The 17,082-nt window shown below is 44.6% G+C and overlaps 1 protein-coding gene across 1 annotated transcript in view; it reads left to right on the top strand.

Moving 5' to 3' along the window:
- The first annotated feature begins 458 nt into the window (after positions 1 to 458).
- The window catches only part of LOC144495502 (voltage-gated potassium channel regulatory subunit KCNG2-like), a 29,512-nt gene continuing 12,888 nt past the window's right edge, over positions 459 to 17,082 (top strand). The window contains exon 1 of the mRNA XM_078215517.1: positions 459 to 1,196. Within this exon, the coding sequence (XP_078071643.1) occupies positions 459 to 1,196 (738 nt within the window). The remainder of the gene's footprint in view (positions 1,197 to 17,082) is intronic.

Raw genomic sequence — 17,082 nt, 5'->3', positions numbered from 1 at the left:
ATAGGATGGAGGGTTATAGGTAGGCCTAAAAGGTAGGGATATGTTCGGCACAACTTGTAGGGCCGAAGGGCCTGTTTTGTGCTGTAGCTTTCTATGTTTCTATAAATAGCAGCCATATAAATCAAAGTCGCAGTGTCTTGGGTTAATGTAAACAACATCCCTTATCTGGAAAGCTTCAGATCACAGCTCCCAGACCAGAGCCTCTCTACGACTGGTTTTAATCTATATGTTGCCCAAAAATCCCAGCATGCTTAGCACTCAGCCAGAATAGCCATGTTAAAACCACTATTGCCATTGTTGTTGTTAAATTATTGTTGCAGCCATTCTTTCTCCGTCCACAATATTTAGCTTTAAACTCAATCTTTTCTCATTACAGATCTGACAATATTTCAGTGGATCGTTCTCAGTGAGGAGGTGGAATGACTGAGTAGTTCCACAAAGCAGTCTTTGAAATGACGATGGCTTTGCTGGCCGAGGGCAGACCCGAACGGGAGCTCAAGGCCTTCACTTGCAGTGTGGGGAGTGCGGAGACCTGCGCCAAGAAGGGAATTTATTACCACAAAGTCAAACTGCTTCAACCAGGCGAGGATGTCTGTTGCATCAGCCAACTCAATGAGAGAATTCGGTCTGCCATCATCAACGTTGGAGGCATCAAGTATAGGATTCCGTGGATTACCCTTGACCAGATCCCATTAACACGTCTGGGCAAATTGAAAACGTGTCACAGCTATGATGAAATCATGGACATCTGCGATGATTATGACGTGACCCGCAATGAATTTTTCTTTGACCGCAATCCGTGTGCCTTCAGAACTATTATGACTTTTCTGACAGCTGGGAAACTAAGGCTCCTCAGAGAAATGTGTGCCCTCTCCTTCCAGGAGGAGCTGATTTACTGGGGCATTGAGGATGAAAACCTGGAGTGGTGCTGCCGCCGTAAACTCTACCAGAAAGTGGAGGATCTGGAAGAATTCAAGAGGGATTATGAAGTGTTACTTACTGATGAATCACAGGGTGCCTTTGATGACACGACTCGCCTGGGTCACTGCATGAAGAAGCTCAGGGACATGGTGGAAAATCCCGATTCTGGGATCCCGGGAAAGCTCTTTGCTTGCCTTTCCGTTATCTTTGTGACGATCACCACAGTAAGTCTCTGCATCAGCACTATGCCTGATCTGAGAGAAGAGGAGGAACGGGTGAGTCTCTAAGTTGCAAATTGCTTTAGCGGTGCAGTAAACTGCTCATTCCAGAATCCTTGGTGTTTTATAAATGTTGCAAGTGACCATAATGTAAAAATTCAGTTCCTTCATAACCGAAATTAAGCAAGATTACCTGTTCTGAATTATTTAAAGTCTATTTATTAGTGTTACAAGTAGGCTTACATTAACACTGCAATGAAGTTACTGTGAAAATCCGCTAGTCGCCACACTCCGGCGCCTGTTCGGGTACACTGAGGGAGAATATAACACGGCCAATGCACCTAACCAGCACTTCTTTCGGACTGTGGGAGGAAACCCACACAGACACGGAGAATGAGGATTTCCAGCATTTTCTGTTTTTATTTCAAGTGTTCAACATTTGCAGTAATTTGCTTCTGCCGTAACATGTAGGTTGGTTTGGTGCTATTGTCCCTGGATGGAGAACTACAAGAACTAGAAACAGCAGTAGGCCATCTGGCCCCTCGAGCCTGCTCCGCCATTCAATAAGATCATGGCTGATCTTTTCGTGGACTCAGCTCCACTTACCCACCCGCTCACCATAACCCTTAATTCCTTTACTGTTCAAAAATGTATCTATCCTTGCCTTAAAAACATTCAATGAGGTAGTCTCAACTGCTTCACTGGGCTGGGAATTCCACAGATTCACAACCCTTTGTGTGAAGAAGTTCCTCCTCAACTCGGTCCTAAATCTGCTCTCCCTTATTTTGAGATTATGCCCCCTAGTTCTGGTTTCACCTGCCAGTGGAAACAATCTCCCTGCTTCTATCTTGTCTATTCCCTTCATAATCTTATGTTTCTATAAGATCCCTCCTCATTCTTCTGAATTCCAATGAGTATAGCCCCAGTCTACACAATCTGTCCTCAAGCCAACCCTCTCAACTCTGGAATCAACCTAGTGAATCTCCTCTGCACCCCCTCCAGTGCCAGTATATCTTATAAGCGTTTAGCAACTGATCAAATGGCTCAAAACATCTCACCAAACTATCCCCTTGGGTGATTGACATCCTGGGAGTCTTTTTAAGAAATAGATTTAATTAGATTTGTTATTTCTCTTAGTACTGAGGTGTTTCCTGAAGAACTACTCCACAGCCAAAAGTCACACAACAGAGATCTTTATACAGTCTACTTGCCCCACAATCCATGTTGATTGGGGTGGCATGTTGCCACTGTGGTTAGTACTGCTACCTCAGTGCCAGGGACCTGGGTTTGATTCCCAGCTTGGGTCACCTATCTGTGGAATTTCTCCCCATGTCTGCGTGGGTTTCCTACGGGTGCTCCGGTTTCCTCCCACAGCCTGAAAGACATACAGGTTAGGTGCATTGGCACGAATAGGCACCGGAGTGTGGCGACTAGGGGAATTTCACAGTAACTTCATTGCGGTGTTAATGTAAGCCTTACTTGTGACTAATAAATAAACTTTACTGATTGCCCATACAGGGCAGTTCCCAACCAGCTCACTCCACGCCCCAGGGTCACAGGATACATTCCATTAAAGGGGCTGCGCCCTAACATACATAACAAGAATCATAGAATCCATACAGTGCAGAAGGAGGCCATTTGGTAAATCAGGCCTGCACTGACCACAATCCCACCCAGGCCCTATCCCCGTAACCCCACGCATTTACCCTGCTAATCCCACTAACACTATGGCCATGGTAAATTGCTCCTATCAACCCAAACGGCACATCTTTGGATTGTGGGAGGAAACCCACGCAGACATGGGGAGAATGTGCAAACTCCACACAGGCAGTCAGCTGTATCTCTATAGATGACTTGCATCAGATCCAGCGAGGAATAGGGCCATGATTCTTCATAGACCTGTGAATCCATAGCCAAGTGATACAGGTTGCAAGGTTCTACTTAGTTGTCTGTGACTTAGCACATTAATCATTCTGAAGCAATAAGGGGTCTAGAACTAATCAGAAAGGTCCTTGGTATTGTAGAGCCACTTAACAAAATATTTCCACAGTCAATTTAATGTCAAGGATTAGCGCAGGAGAAGTGTTTTGACATTTTGAGAATAGTAATGATTTTAATTACTGTAAACGCTCAATTTATATTAAGCATTTTGCATTTATCTGTTTAAGATTCAATAGATTTGTCTGTTGGTTGTAGTCTGTGCTGTGGTTTGGAAGAGTCTATATTCTTCCAATTACCAAACACAGTGGGAACACAAAGCAGCAATATATTCTCGGTGCAAGGATAACAACAGCTTGCCTCTACATAGCGTCATTAACGTGGCAAAATATTCCAAAGAGCTTAACAGGAGCAAGTTCAGATAATAATTAGCGATGAGCCACAAAATGGGATATTTGGGTAGGTCAGGTAGGTTTGAAGGAGTGTCTTGATCGAGGTTTAGGGAGGTATTCCAGAGCTTTAGGACCTGGTGGCTGAAAACGCAGCCACCATGGATGGAACAATTAAGAAGCTAGAATTAGAGGAATGCACATTTATAGGAATGGTCAGTGATCTACTGAACCAATGGAAATATCCAACTCAAAGAATCTTCGACAAGTTCATTTATTAGTCACAAGTAAGGCTTACATTAACACCGCAATGAAGTTACTGTGAAATTCCTCTAGTCGCCACACTCCGGCACCTTTTTGAGTCAATGCACTTAACTAGCATGTCTTTCAGACTGTGGGGGGGAAACCAGAGCACCCGGAGGAAACCCATGCAGACACTGGGAGAACGTGCAAACTCCACACAGACAATGTTCAGGAAACATGCGCTGCTGCTTTCCTAGTTTTTATGGGGAGGGGATGGCCCGGTGGTATTATCGCTAGGCTATTAATCCAGAAACTCAGCTAATGTTCTGGGGACCCAGAATCCCGTCACAGCAGATGGTGGAATTTAGAAATCATAGAAAGAAATCATAGAATTTGAATTCAATAAAAAAATATCTGGAATTAAGAATCTACCGATGACCATGAAACCATTGTCGATTGTCGGAAAAACTCATCTGGTTCCCTAATGTTCTTTCGGGAAGGAAATCTGCCACCTTTTACCTGGTCTGGCCGACATGTGACTCCAGAGCCACAGCAATGTGGTTGCCTCTCAACTGCCCCTCAGAAATGGCCAAGTGAAACTCAGGGATGGGCAATCAGTGCTGGCCCAGCTGGTGATGCCCATGCCCATGCCCCACGAATGAATTAAAAAAATAATAATAATTTTGAGTTGCTTAACATAACCATTAGAAAGTCCATTTTCCAGCCAAGGAGTCCTGGGGGCAATTCTCCCATCCATTTTTAGTGCAGCGGGACCAGATTAGCGTAATTCACGCTGGGCACCAGACTCTGAGCGCGTCTCCCAGCGCCGGATTTTGGGTGCTGTCAGCTCCGCATCAGAAATAGACGTGGAGCCGCATTTATATATGCAACGTTTCATTTTGAGGTATTTTAAATATAATTAGCAGGCCCGGGACTGAAGTCTCCTGGCCCACTAGCATCTCCTCCCCCCCACCCCCACCCCTGTCAGGAGTGGTGCACCCTAGCGGGGATTACTATAGCTCCCCACTAATGGGGAGCTGGCGGCCTGACCCCGCTGGTGAAGGGGGACAATCGAGGCCCCCCAAAATTTAATACTTTTTTTTACTTAACTATAAGCATAGAATAAAACACATCTCCAGAATGTGTTGTGTCCCTCTTCAGCCAGTCTCCATAAAAGCGAGTGGACACAGCTTCTCTGGATCTGAAACAAGGCAAGCCAATGGCTTCAACTCCGTATATTTTTGTTGCTGTTCTGGATAAAATTAGGATAATTATTCTCTGTGGAGAAAATAAAACAGGCAAACAGAGGCTGAACTAACTGGTGGCTGTGCAACAAGAACAGTGGCCCGCTCAGTGCTATCCTGCCGGCCTCTCCAGCGGGAATAGGTCCTGCCCCCTGATTTTTTTTTTTTTGCGTGATTCACGCTGGTGCACTCTGCAGTGCACAGAGTTTGGGAGACTCTTCTCTGGGCGGCACGGTGGCACAGTGGTTAGCACTGCTGCTTCACAGCACCAGGGACCTGGGTTCGATTCCTAGCTTGGGTCACTGTCTGTGTGGAGTTTGCACATTCTCCCCATGTCTGCATGGGTTTCCTCCGGGTGCTCCAGTTTCCTCTGTCTGAAAGACGTACTGGTTAGGTGCATTGACCCGAACAGGTGCTGGACTGTGGCGACTAGGGGAATTTCATAGCGACTTCATTGCAGTGTTAATGTAAGCCTTACTTGTGTCTAATAAATAAACTTTAAACTTTAACTTTGAATTCCCACTGAAAAAAAAGTTTTCATGCGAATTCAACACACAATTTTTTGGAGAATTGCCCCCCCCGCCGTATCTTTGCTGCATGCATTAAGGAAACTCAGGTTATTTTTGGAAAAAAATAGATCGACTAAGGTAACTGATTCTGAATATTCTTCTTGAAGCATTCTGCACAACTTTCTTACCAAACTAGTTTCAGGAAAGTTCATAATGAGGCTATTAACTAGTTTCTTTCTCAGATTCGTTTTGTTGACTTAAATTGACTGCAGCTGTAGTATAAATCGTAATACATTTAAATCTTGGAATTACCAAATGTTTTCTGATTTAATGAAAGTTCCCCATCAGTACAACATGGATCTCTGAAGTCAATCAAACACAACTGCAGGGGATATCCAACACTCCACATGAAAATGTAAACAAAGATTGTTGTGCTAATTTGTTATTTAAAACTTCAAAGTTTAATAAAATGGTTTTCTTAACCATATGCATAGAATAAAACACATCTCCGGAATGTGTTGTGTCCCTATTCAGCCAGTCTCCATAAAAGCGAGTGGACGCATCTTCTCTGGATCTGAAACAAGGCAAGCCAATGGCTCCATCTCTGTATAATTTTGTTGCTGTTCTGGATAAAATTAGGATAATTATTCTCTGTGCTGGGAAAAAAAAAACAGGCAAACAGAGGCTGACCGAACTGGTGGCTTTTTAAAAATTCATTCATGGAATGTGAGCACTGTGGCAGAGTACACAGTATTGTCTCACAGGGCCAGGGACCCAGGTTCGATTCCCGGCTTGGGTCACTGTCTATGTGGAGTCTGCACGTTCTCCCCGTGTCTACGTGGGTTTCCTCCTACAGTCCGAAAGACGTGCTGGTTAGGGGCATTGGCCATGCTAAATTCTCCCTCCGTGTACCCAAACAGGCTCCGGAGTGTGGCGACGAGGGGATTTTCACAGTAACTTCATTGCAGTGTTAATGTAAGCCTTCTTGTGACTAATAAGTAAATAAAATAAACTTTTATTGCTGGAAACGTCAGCCCTCCATAAAGGCTTTGTGAACTGTTGCGGTCCAAATAGTGAAGGTACGCCCACAGTGTTGTTAAATAGATGTGTACCCTTAACTGGTCAATATCTAGATAAGTGTACAAAGACTGAGGGCAAGATGAGAATCTTGAACATTAGTCAAGTCTAGAAGTAACTAAAGACATGGGTGAAAGTTTAAGCAGCAGATTAGTTCGGGTAATGGTGGGTGATTGGCAATATTAGACGGGGCTGAATTATACAAACCACTGGATTCCCCCATCTCTGCCGGCTAAAACACTGGGCTGGAGCCAGCTAATCGGAACACCGGCCGCTCTGCAGGTAATTGGCTGAAGTGCTTCTGAGGAACAGGAAGTCCCCAAATCAGAGATGTCAGCCAGAGGACAACCGCTCTCTAATACTTTGGAATGGGGCATGTGGCATTGGACTGTGATTTGAGTAGGTGTATGGGGGATCTTGCTGGATGCAGAACCGATAGACCTGAGCGAAGGGGGAGGGGTGGTGCAAGGGGATTGGGGTTGAGAGGCCATAGAGGGAGAGAGGCATAAAATCTTTTGGGCAGGGTGCGGGGAGGGGGGGGTTGTCCTCGATGGGATCTCTTAAGGAGGGACCCCTCCCCCGTCCACCATCAACCTGCACAGGAAAAGCTGTTGGGTTGGGCAACTGGTGCAGGTCTCCCCTATTTCCAGTTCATTCCCAGCAGCAGAGGGATGATGAGATCCTTAAGGGGGCATTAATCATGCATATCAGTGCCTCAGTTGATTCACTGGCATGTGGGCTGCCTAAAGTCACCCCCACCAGGGTCTAATTGCGGTGGGGGCAGCAGACAGCTCCCCCCCCCTTGCTGGGTTTAACAAGTCTCTCACCTTCAAACCCACCAGCAGAGGAGCATGAAATTTAGCCAAGGGAATACTGAATGGAGGTAAGAAAGCTGCCCTTCTTGTGGTGTCCATGGACTGTTCAGTGTCTTAGATTGTACTTCTAAAATCTCAGAATTTAGCCCCATCCTCCTGAAGTGCGGAGGGGGAAAAGAGACGGATCTCCTCGTGATCCTCCTCTTGAGCCTAGCTAAACTTCCCATCATGTGGAGATGCCAGCGTTGGACTGGGGTAAACACAGTAAGAAGTTTAACAACACCAGGTTTATTTGGTAGCAAAAGCCACACCTGTGTGGCTTTTGCTACCCAATAAACCTGTTGGACTTTAACCTGGTGTTGTTAAACTTCTTACTAAACTTCCCATCAACAGCATCACAGGCAGCAGGTGACTGAGAGGGTCATTCACCCCAACTACCTGTCCCTCTACCTACAGCCAGGTGTCCCCGGAGAGGGAGCATTCAATGTCCATGAATATCATTGAGGCCTTCCATGTTTGTTGGGCATAGCAGGGACTGGAGTGCCTTGTAAAATAACGTTTATTTATTAGTCACAAGTAAGGCTTACATGAACACTGCAATGTGAAGTTACTGTGAAATTCCCCTAGTTGCCACACTCCGGCGCCTGTTCAGGTACACTGAGGGAGAATTTAGCATGGCCAATGCACCTAACCAGCACATCTTTCAGAATGTGGGAGGAAACCGGAGCACCCGCAGGAAACCCATGCAGACACGGGGAGAACATGCAGACTCTGCACAGACAGTGACCCAAGCTGGGAATCGAACCCAGGTCCCTGGCGCTGTGAGGCAGCTGTGCTGTTGCAGTTGCTGAAGCTCTTCATCATTTTAAACGTAGCTGTGGTGCACAAATATGTTAGATGAGACTAATCTTGTGAGGACTGTGAAATACTTTCAGGAGGTAATTGTTATCCATTATTAAATATTCCTGGAACTGTGATCATTGCTAACTACACACAATGATTATGTCTTGGAACATCGTTCCAGGATCAAGCTGTTCGGTGGTGAAATTCAGACGTCTACAAAAGGAAACCAGCTTTCCTTTCGTCTGAAACTGTTCCTTCATCACACATCTTTAAAATTTAAATAATTGACTGGTCTCATTAGCAGTAGAAATTGGTTTAATCGTGCTGATCTCATATTTTGCCCTCACAAAAAAAGCATTTTGATTAAAATCACCCCCATGGTAAAGAATAAGATAAACAAGCTTGCTAATTATCTGAACTTCTTTTGCAGTTAGGCGAGAGAAAATCATCCTCAGTCAATGAGTTCTAACAAGCAAGGATCTGTGTTAGAATACTGATTATTTGAATGTTATTTTTAAGTCTGCCAATGACAGTACATGAAGGCAAATGTGACAAAGCACAGTCTCTTGGCTTATAGAGACGAGGAGAATATTTTTCTGCAGCGAGTTGTAGTGTTCTGGAATGCATTCCCTGAAATGGTAAAGAAGGCAGATTCAGTGGGCTGGATTTAGTTGGCACCCTCAAAGATTGCATGAGGCCCAGTGATTTCAGTTCCCTTCAAGCACTTTGGCCAGTGTCCCGCCTCCCCTGGGATTCAGGACCTCGGTGGCAGAAGTCCTGTCCGCTATCAGAGGCCAGCAACTCTCCATTGCTGGTCAGAGCGAACAGGAACCATGCGACCATCAGAGGTCCAGAATCACCGAGGGACTCTAGGCCAAAGGGTGAGTGAAGGCGAGATGGGAATCTTAAAGTTAAAGTTTATTTTATTGGTGTCACAAGTAGGCTTACATTAACACTGCAATGAAGTTGTTGTGAAAATCCCCTAGCCGCCACACTCCGGCACCTGTTTGGGTACACTGAGGGAGAATTTAGCATGGCCAATGCACCAAAGCAGCACGTCTTTCAGACTGTGGGAGGAAACTGGAGCACCCAGAGGAAACCTACACAGACACGGGGATGACGTGCAGACTCCGCACAGACAGTGACCCAAGCCTGGGTTCCCCCCACTTTCCAATGTTGGGTTGGGTCCCTTGACCAAGCACTGAGTGTCATGTTAACATTGCCACCCTGGGAGGTTGCTAGCGAACCTAACACTCTCTGCTGAATTGAGACTGCCTCACACAGATAATGGTGTGAATTGGCTCATTAATGAGCCTAATTGAGATCCCGCCACCAGCAGCTAGGAATCCCCACGCCAGCCTCTCCTGCCCTCTGAATTAACTGGGAGAGATCTTGCTTCCACTGCGAGACTGATGCAGGGCCTCACCTATAGCTACATAGGCCCGGTTGCCGTGGTTCCTGTGCGATGGGCTACATTAAATCCAGCTCAATAACAAAAGGAAATCGGATAAATACTTGTAGAGAGGAAGAACAGCAGGATAATGAGAAGTGGGACTAATCGGATAGCTCTTGCTAAGAGGGTAGGTCATATGAGGAAAGGTTGAGGGAGCTAGGGCTGTTCTCTCTGGAGCGGAGGAGGCTGAGGGGAGACTTAATAGAGGTGTATAAAATGATGAAGGGGATAGATAGAGTGAACGTTCAAAGACTATTTCCTCGGGTGGATGGAGCTATTACAAGGGGGCATAACTATAGGGTTTGTGGTGGGAGATACAGGACGGATATCAGAGGTAGGTTCTTTACGCAGAGAGTGGTTGGGGTGTGGAATGGACTGCCTGCAGTGATAGTGGAGTCAGACACTTTAGAAACATTTAAGCGGTTATTGGATAGGCACATGGAGCACACCAGGATGATAGGGAGTGGGATAGCTTGATCTTGGTTTCAGATAAAGCTCGGCACAACATCGTGGGCCGAAGGGCCTGTTCTGTGCTGTACTGTTCTATGTTCTATAGCTAGTAAAGGCATGATAAACCAAATGTCCTCTGCTTATCTTGTAAGATTTGAACAGTTTATGAATCTATGATTCTGCAAAGGGGTTGCTTTATTTCCATTCAATAAACAACAGCAAAATGTCTTTGAAAGACATGGCCTAGTGGTATTATCGATAGACTATTAATCCAGAAACTCAGCTAATGTTCTGGGGACCCAGGTTCGAATCCCGCCATGGCAGATGGTGGAATTTGAATTCAATAAAAAAACCTGGAATTAAGAATCTACTGATGACCATGAAACCATTGTCGATTGTCAGAAAAACCCATCTGGTTCACTAATGTCTTTTAGGGAAGGAAATCTGCCATCCTTACCTGGTCTGGCCGACATGTGACTCCAGAGCCACAGAAATGTGGTTGACTCTCAACTGCCCTCTGATCAAGGGCAACTAGGGATGGGCAATAAATGCTGGCCAGCCAGCGACGCCCATGTCCCATAAATGAATAAAATAAAATGTCCTCTAACTGCTCAATAGAATTCTTCTACCTCCTGTTCGACGTGGTGTGGAATACTTAGCCAATCTGTTGGCTTTACCCTTTCTGTTGTAATCCCATATAAAAGGCAGCCAGGAGTTAAGATTTACACAGGTCTCTTCTGGCATAGCGGTAGTTTCTGTTCATGGTGCTTGGTTAATGACTGCTAACTAGAATTCTCTGAAAATTAAATCATTCAATTGTCAGATCATCTCCTGACAGCATAATCTGTCACTTCTATTCTCAAACCTTAATGGACCTTACCTGTCAGACTATACTTCCTTTATTTATGATTACCTATGTTTAATCTTGTCTGACTATAAAAGTAAAATCTTGCTCAGTAGAAAAATAATTACATCATTCTGATGATTTGCAAACTGGTTAGTGACATGAGTTATATGAATATTTAGTTGTATTGATTAAGACTGTTGTGCGGTGAATGTACAAGTCCCAGAAAAGGCCCTGCATTGAAAATTGTTTTAACAAGGTTGCACAAATGTTATGTGATCTGCATAAGGTTATCTCATTTTACAAATGTTACAGCTAGTTAATGTACTATTAAATAGACAGTCTCTCATATTTCTAAGTGGCTGGCCTTACTTATTTCTCCCATTTTCATGGCGTGAATAATTTTTGAAATAAAACAGAATTTGGTTGAGTGTAGTACTAAGGGTCCCCAGTGAAATTGACTGCAAATACAGACCAAGGGGAAAATTCTCCGGTGAGTGGAGTCATACTTGGCTCAAAGAAAGTTGGCTGTGACTATGCAAGGTCAGATCCATCTTTATGAAATACTTGGATGAGCACTTGAAACATCATAACATTCAAGGATATGGGAAAGGTGCAGGAAAATAGGATTAGGACGACTTTAGTGGGAGTTATTGTTGGTGCAGATTCGATCGGCGAAGGGCATTTTCTGTTATGTACAATTTTATGACTCTATTGTCGGACTTTTAATGCCCTGTCCACCACAGGAATCGGAGTGGGCGAGGGGCAGACAATGGAAAGGTCCGTTTTCCTCCAGGCGGGATTTTGTGGTTTCAGGATGAGTGAGGCCATGAAATCACACCCAAGACTCTATTAGAGGTCCACCATTTCAGTATATCACTGCAGTTGTTATTCTGCGTGGGGTCCTAGACCCAACCATATACAACTACTTCGCCAATGATCTTCCCTCCATCATAAGGTCAGAAATGAGTATGTTTGTTGAAGATCACAATGTTCTGTTTCATTTGCAAATTCTCAGATAATGGGAAATTGAAAACGCATGCTTGCATGCAGAATGACCGAGAAAACATGGTGGCTTGGTCTAGCAAGTAACAAATAATGTTTGAGCCTTGTAATTGCCCAGGAATGATTATATCCAACAGGAGGGAGAGTAGGCACATTTCCTTGAGGTTCTGCAGTATTGCGTTCGTAATCTATATGAGTGTTTATGGGTGGCACAGTGGTTAGCACTGTTGCCTCACAGCTCCAGGGACCTGGGTTCGATCCCCGGCTTGGATCACTGTCTGTGTGGAGTTTGCACATTCTCCCTGTGTCTGCGTGGGTTTTGTCCAGCTGCTCAGGTTTCCTCCCTGTGGTGAACCATTGTTGGTTACCACCAGGAGTGCTGAGCCATGGTTTGGCCAGCACTATGAGTCTGTAGATATGTTACTGTTGGGGTTAGGGTTGGGCTGTTCTACCTGTTAATATAGTCCTATGGTACACCCCAGTTGGCTCCGCCTTCCGGGAGAGGTATAAAGGTCACTGCTCTGCCTGGTGACCCTTTAGTCTGGGATTGTATATTGTATATGGTAGCTGTTATTGTTGGCAATAAAAGCCTTTATTTCCCGGGTACATCAGCCTCCCGTGTGATTTATCGCGCATCACTCCCACAGTCCAAAGATGTACAGTTTAGGTCAATTGGCCATGCCAAATTTCCCTTTAGTGTCCCGGGATGTGTATGTTAGAGGGATTAGCAGGGTAAATATGTGGGGTATCGGACATAGGGTGGGATTATTGTCGATGCAGAATTGATGGACAAATGGCCTCCTGCAGGGATTCTATGATCTGTCTAAGGGCAAGTTCTCTATGCCTCGCAGTCTTGCGCTTTCCTCATCAAGTTGCTAGTTGGGGACTCCCATTTTCAATTTCAAGTTGTCTAACATCAGCATTCATTCTAACACCATCAAGAGTCTTACCAGTGTCAAGTCCTCCATCAGTTGACATCCTGCATCATTGACCAATACTTGACTAGCCACATATATATATTCCGATTTGTTTTTGCTGCTTGACCACGCCCTGCCTCTACCTCTCCACAAAAAAAACCTTGAGAAGCCCAGTTTTGGAAATGGACATTTCAGCACTAAGGTAAACGCCTGTATTATTTGTTCTGCTGTGAAACTGGGATGGACCGTGAGTAGATCTTGCAGAATCTTCAACAAAGCTGCATGATGCGCCACTCTCTATTATTAGGGATCTTTGCAATCAAATTAGTAGCTTGCAGCACCTATGACTCATAACTGAGTAGGTTAGACTTGTGGGCGCCAGACACCCGGGTTCAATTCCGGCCTCGGTTGACTGGCTGTGTGGCATTTGTATGCTCTCCACGTGTCTTTGTGGGTTTCCTCCGGGTGCTGCGGTTTCCTCCCACAGTCCTGGTGGATCAGGTGGATTGGCCATGCTTTATTGTCCCTTAGTGTCGGGGGATTGCAGGGTAAATCCGTGGGTTTATGGGTATAGGGCCTGGATGGGATTGTTGTCGGTACAGGCTCAATGGGCCGAATGGCCTCCTTCTGCACTGTAGGGATCCTATGATTCTAGTTATTCACAACAGGTGGAATTTGTGTAGTGCCTTTAACTTAGTAAGGCATTCCAGCCACAATTTGATACCAAGCGCATAAGAAGAAATTAGAACGGGTAACCAAAAGCATGGTGAAAGAGGTAGATTTAAGGCAGATCTTAAAGGAGGAAAAAGATTGAGAGTCAGAGAGCCTTAAAGAGGAAATCTCACAATTTAGGGCCTGGGCAGCTATAGACATGGCCATCAATGATGGAGAGAAGGAAATCTGGAATGCCTTGTCCTCTCATTTGGATCAAAATTTAATCCACACAAATCTGGTTTCCACTTGCTCAGATTTCTCTACTTGCTTTTGAAATTCATTTAACATTTTTGGTGGTTCGTTGCTCCCTGTTGTAGTTGATGCCTTAAAATGGATAGAATCACGACAATGCAGGAGGAGGCCTTTCGGCCCATCGAGCCTGCACTGACAACGATCCCACCAGGCCCTATCCCCGCAACCCCACACATTTACCCTAGCTAGTCCCGCTTAAACTAAGGGACAATTTAACACGGCCAATCCACCTAACCCCCAAACAGGTCTTTCGAACTGTGGGAGGAAACCCATGCAGACACGGGGAAAATGTGCAGACTCCACACAGACAGTGACGCAAGGCTGGGAATAGAACCTGATGTCCCTGGCACTGAAGCAGCAGTGCTAACCACTGTGCCACCCATAACTCCAGGTGCCAAGCTTATTCTTCAAAACCATCACAATTTTATAACCTTTCCTTCTTTAAAAAAAAATCAACCTCCTCATCTGGATGTGATTTCACGGATAATTTCCTTAACTATTGTCATTTAGCATTGACGGGATCTGTAGAAGTAGCATACCCAAATATTTTAAATGATTGTTCAGTCAGATTTGCTTCCTTGGCACTGATTTACATTATCTTTCCTTTTTCAGTATTATTAATGTTTGCCATTCACTTTGACAGTCGCTAAATATGTGTAGATTTCTAAATGATTCAGCTGGCTGACTCGCAGGAGCCTTGTTGTCGAAATGTAGTTTAGTTGAGTTTATTTATTAGTGTCACAAGTAGGCTTTCATTAACACTTCAATGAAGTTACTGTGAAAATCCCCTGTGTAGGTGTATGGAGCAGTAAAACAGAGCATCAGGGATTGAAATAAGAACAGAGAATGCTGGAAAACCTCAGCAGGTCTGGCAACATCTGCGGAGAGAGAAACAGTTCATGTCTCGAGTCTGTACCGCTATTCTTCAGAAGGATTGAAAGTTGGTGGACAGGAAGCAAAGGATTGAGGTTAATGGATCTTGCTCAGATTGGAAGTGGCATGTGCCAGGGTTCAGTCCTAGGTTCACTTCTGTTTTGCTATCTACGGATGGTTTGGGCTGGAGAGCACAATCTCCCAATTTGCTGAAGGCACAAAAGCAAATCTCATGGAAGACGTTAAAAGATGCCAGGGAGGCGGAAGCAAATTAAGGGAATTGGCAGACAGATGGCAAATGCAGTTTAATATGGAGAGTGTACATAATAGATCTTGGATGACAGACAAAGGAATTGGAGTTTGCACTCTAAGAAAAGGTTGTTGATAGAAAAACCTACACCAAAATTTTCCAGTCCTTCCCACATGCAGGATCTTCCAGTCCCCCGATGGCAACCGCTTTTGACATAGGTGGAACCGCAAGATCCCACTGTCGGCATGCAACTCTGCCACCGCAGAAGATGTGGGGATGGGGAGGAAATCCCACCTCTAGAGTTGCAAACCATAACTCTCTAAGTGCAAATGCAGGTAGATTAAAGCCACAAAAAACGTCCACAGCACCTAGAATTTCATTACTAGTAGAATAAAACCTATGTGTTTGACCAAGCTTTAGATCCCCTGTCCTAATATACTTGGCTTGATATCAAATTTTGTTTGATAATTCCTTCTGTGAAACACATTTGGACGTTTCACTGGATTAAAGGTTCTATATATTTTTTATTCATTTATGGGATGTGGGCAGCACTAGCTAGACCAACATTTATTGCTCTTGAGAAGGTGGTGATGGCCTGCCTCCTTGAACTGCTGAGATGTAGGTAGATCTTTCTCTGCACCCTAGCTATGACTGTAACCTTACATTCTGCACCCTCTCCTTTCCTTCTCTATGTATGGTCTGCTTTGTCTGTATAACACGCAAGAAACAATACTTTTCACTGTATCCCAATATATATGACAATAATAAATTGAATCACAGGACTGCCAATTAGGTTTTAACAACAGAAAACAAGAAAAGTTTGACTACAATACAATATTCCTTCATCCAACCTATATCTTCACAAGTGTACACAGATGTTAAGAATAACACAAGTCACAAAATATATCTTGCACCATAATGTTCTCAGTAAATATACAGTCCATATAAACCAATAGGTCACTATGGTCAGACACACCCCACTCTGAAACCAAGTGGCAATTGCCTCCCAATCAAACTTCTGTGGATTTCTCCTCAAATTCCCCCAGATGATTATTATACAAATGTTTCCAAACTCCACTCAAAAAGACCTGCCTTAGGATCGTCTTCCAAACAATCCTTTCTCTCAGCTGTTTTCAGCAAGGATCCACTTCCAGGATTTCCACCTCTCCTTTCAGTATTCCTCTGCCTTGAATTGCTGCTTAAGATCATAAGGCTATAAGACATATGAGCAGAATGAGGCCACTCGGCCCATCGAGTCTGCTCCCCCATTCAATCATGGGTGATATTTTTCTCATCCCCATTCTCCTGCCTTTTCCCCATAACCCCTGATCCCCTTATTAATCAAGAACCTATCTATCTTTGTCTTAAAGACACTCAATGACCTGGCTTCCACGGCCTTCTGCGGCAAAGAGTTCCACAGGTTCACCATTCCCTGGCTGAAGAAATTCCTCCTCATCTCTGTTTTAAAGGATCGTCCCTTTAGCCTGAGGTTGTGTCCTCTGGTTCTAGTTTTTCCTACTAGCGGAAACATCCTCTCCACGTCCACTCTATCCAGGCCTCGCAGTATCCTGTAAGTTTCAATAAGATCCCACGCTCCCATCCTTCTAAACCCCAACGAGTACAGACCCAGAGTCCTCAACCTTTCCTCATATGACAAGCTCTTCATTCCAGGGATCATTCTTGTGATCACTTAAAACTACATCTGGTTCCTGACTGAGTGGAAGCAGAGAGGTTAAGGAAAAATTTCAAGGGGAAAAATTGGATCAAACATTTGAGTAAGACAATGGTTGTGCCAATATCAGAAGAAGTCAGGGCAGTGTGGCTGGTCTTGGATTGCTTTAATAAACAGCCAGCACAAGCTCAATGTGCCAAATGTCCTCCTTTTATGCTGTAAACCTATGTGACTCTTCTCCTTGGAGATAGCTTTTGTGATGAATTGGAAAATGAGCTGTTCTAATGTGGAACTGAGCTAGGAATGTTTTGGGTTTGTCCTGATTTCGCTGACACCAGCCAACATTGTAACTGGCCTTGACACTCGTGAAAGAAAGAGGAAATTCCATTGTGGGGTCCTGCTTCTAGCCTTAGCTGCAAAAGAAATTGGTCGGAAATTCCTTCGGTCCTGCTCCC

Source organism: Mustelus asterias, chromosome 7 (assembly GCF_964213995.1).
Source record: "Mustelus asterias chromosome 7, sMusAst1.hap1.1, whole genome shotgun sequence".
Taxonomy (NCBI): Eukaryota; Metazoa; Chordata; class Chondrichthyes; order Carcharhiniformes; family Triakidae; genus Mustelus; species Mustelus asterias.
This window is presented reverse-complemented; position numbering and strand designations above follow the sequence as displayed.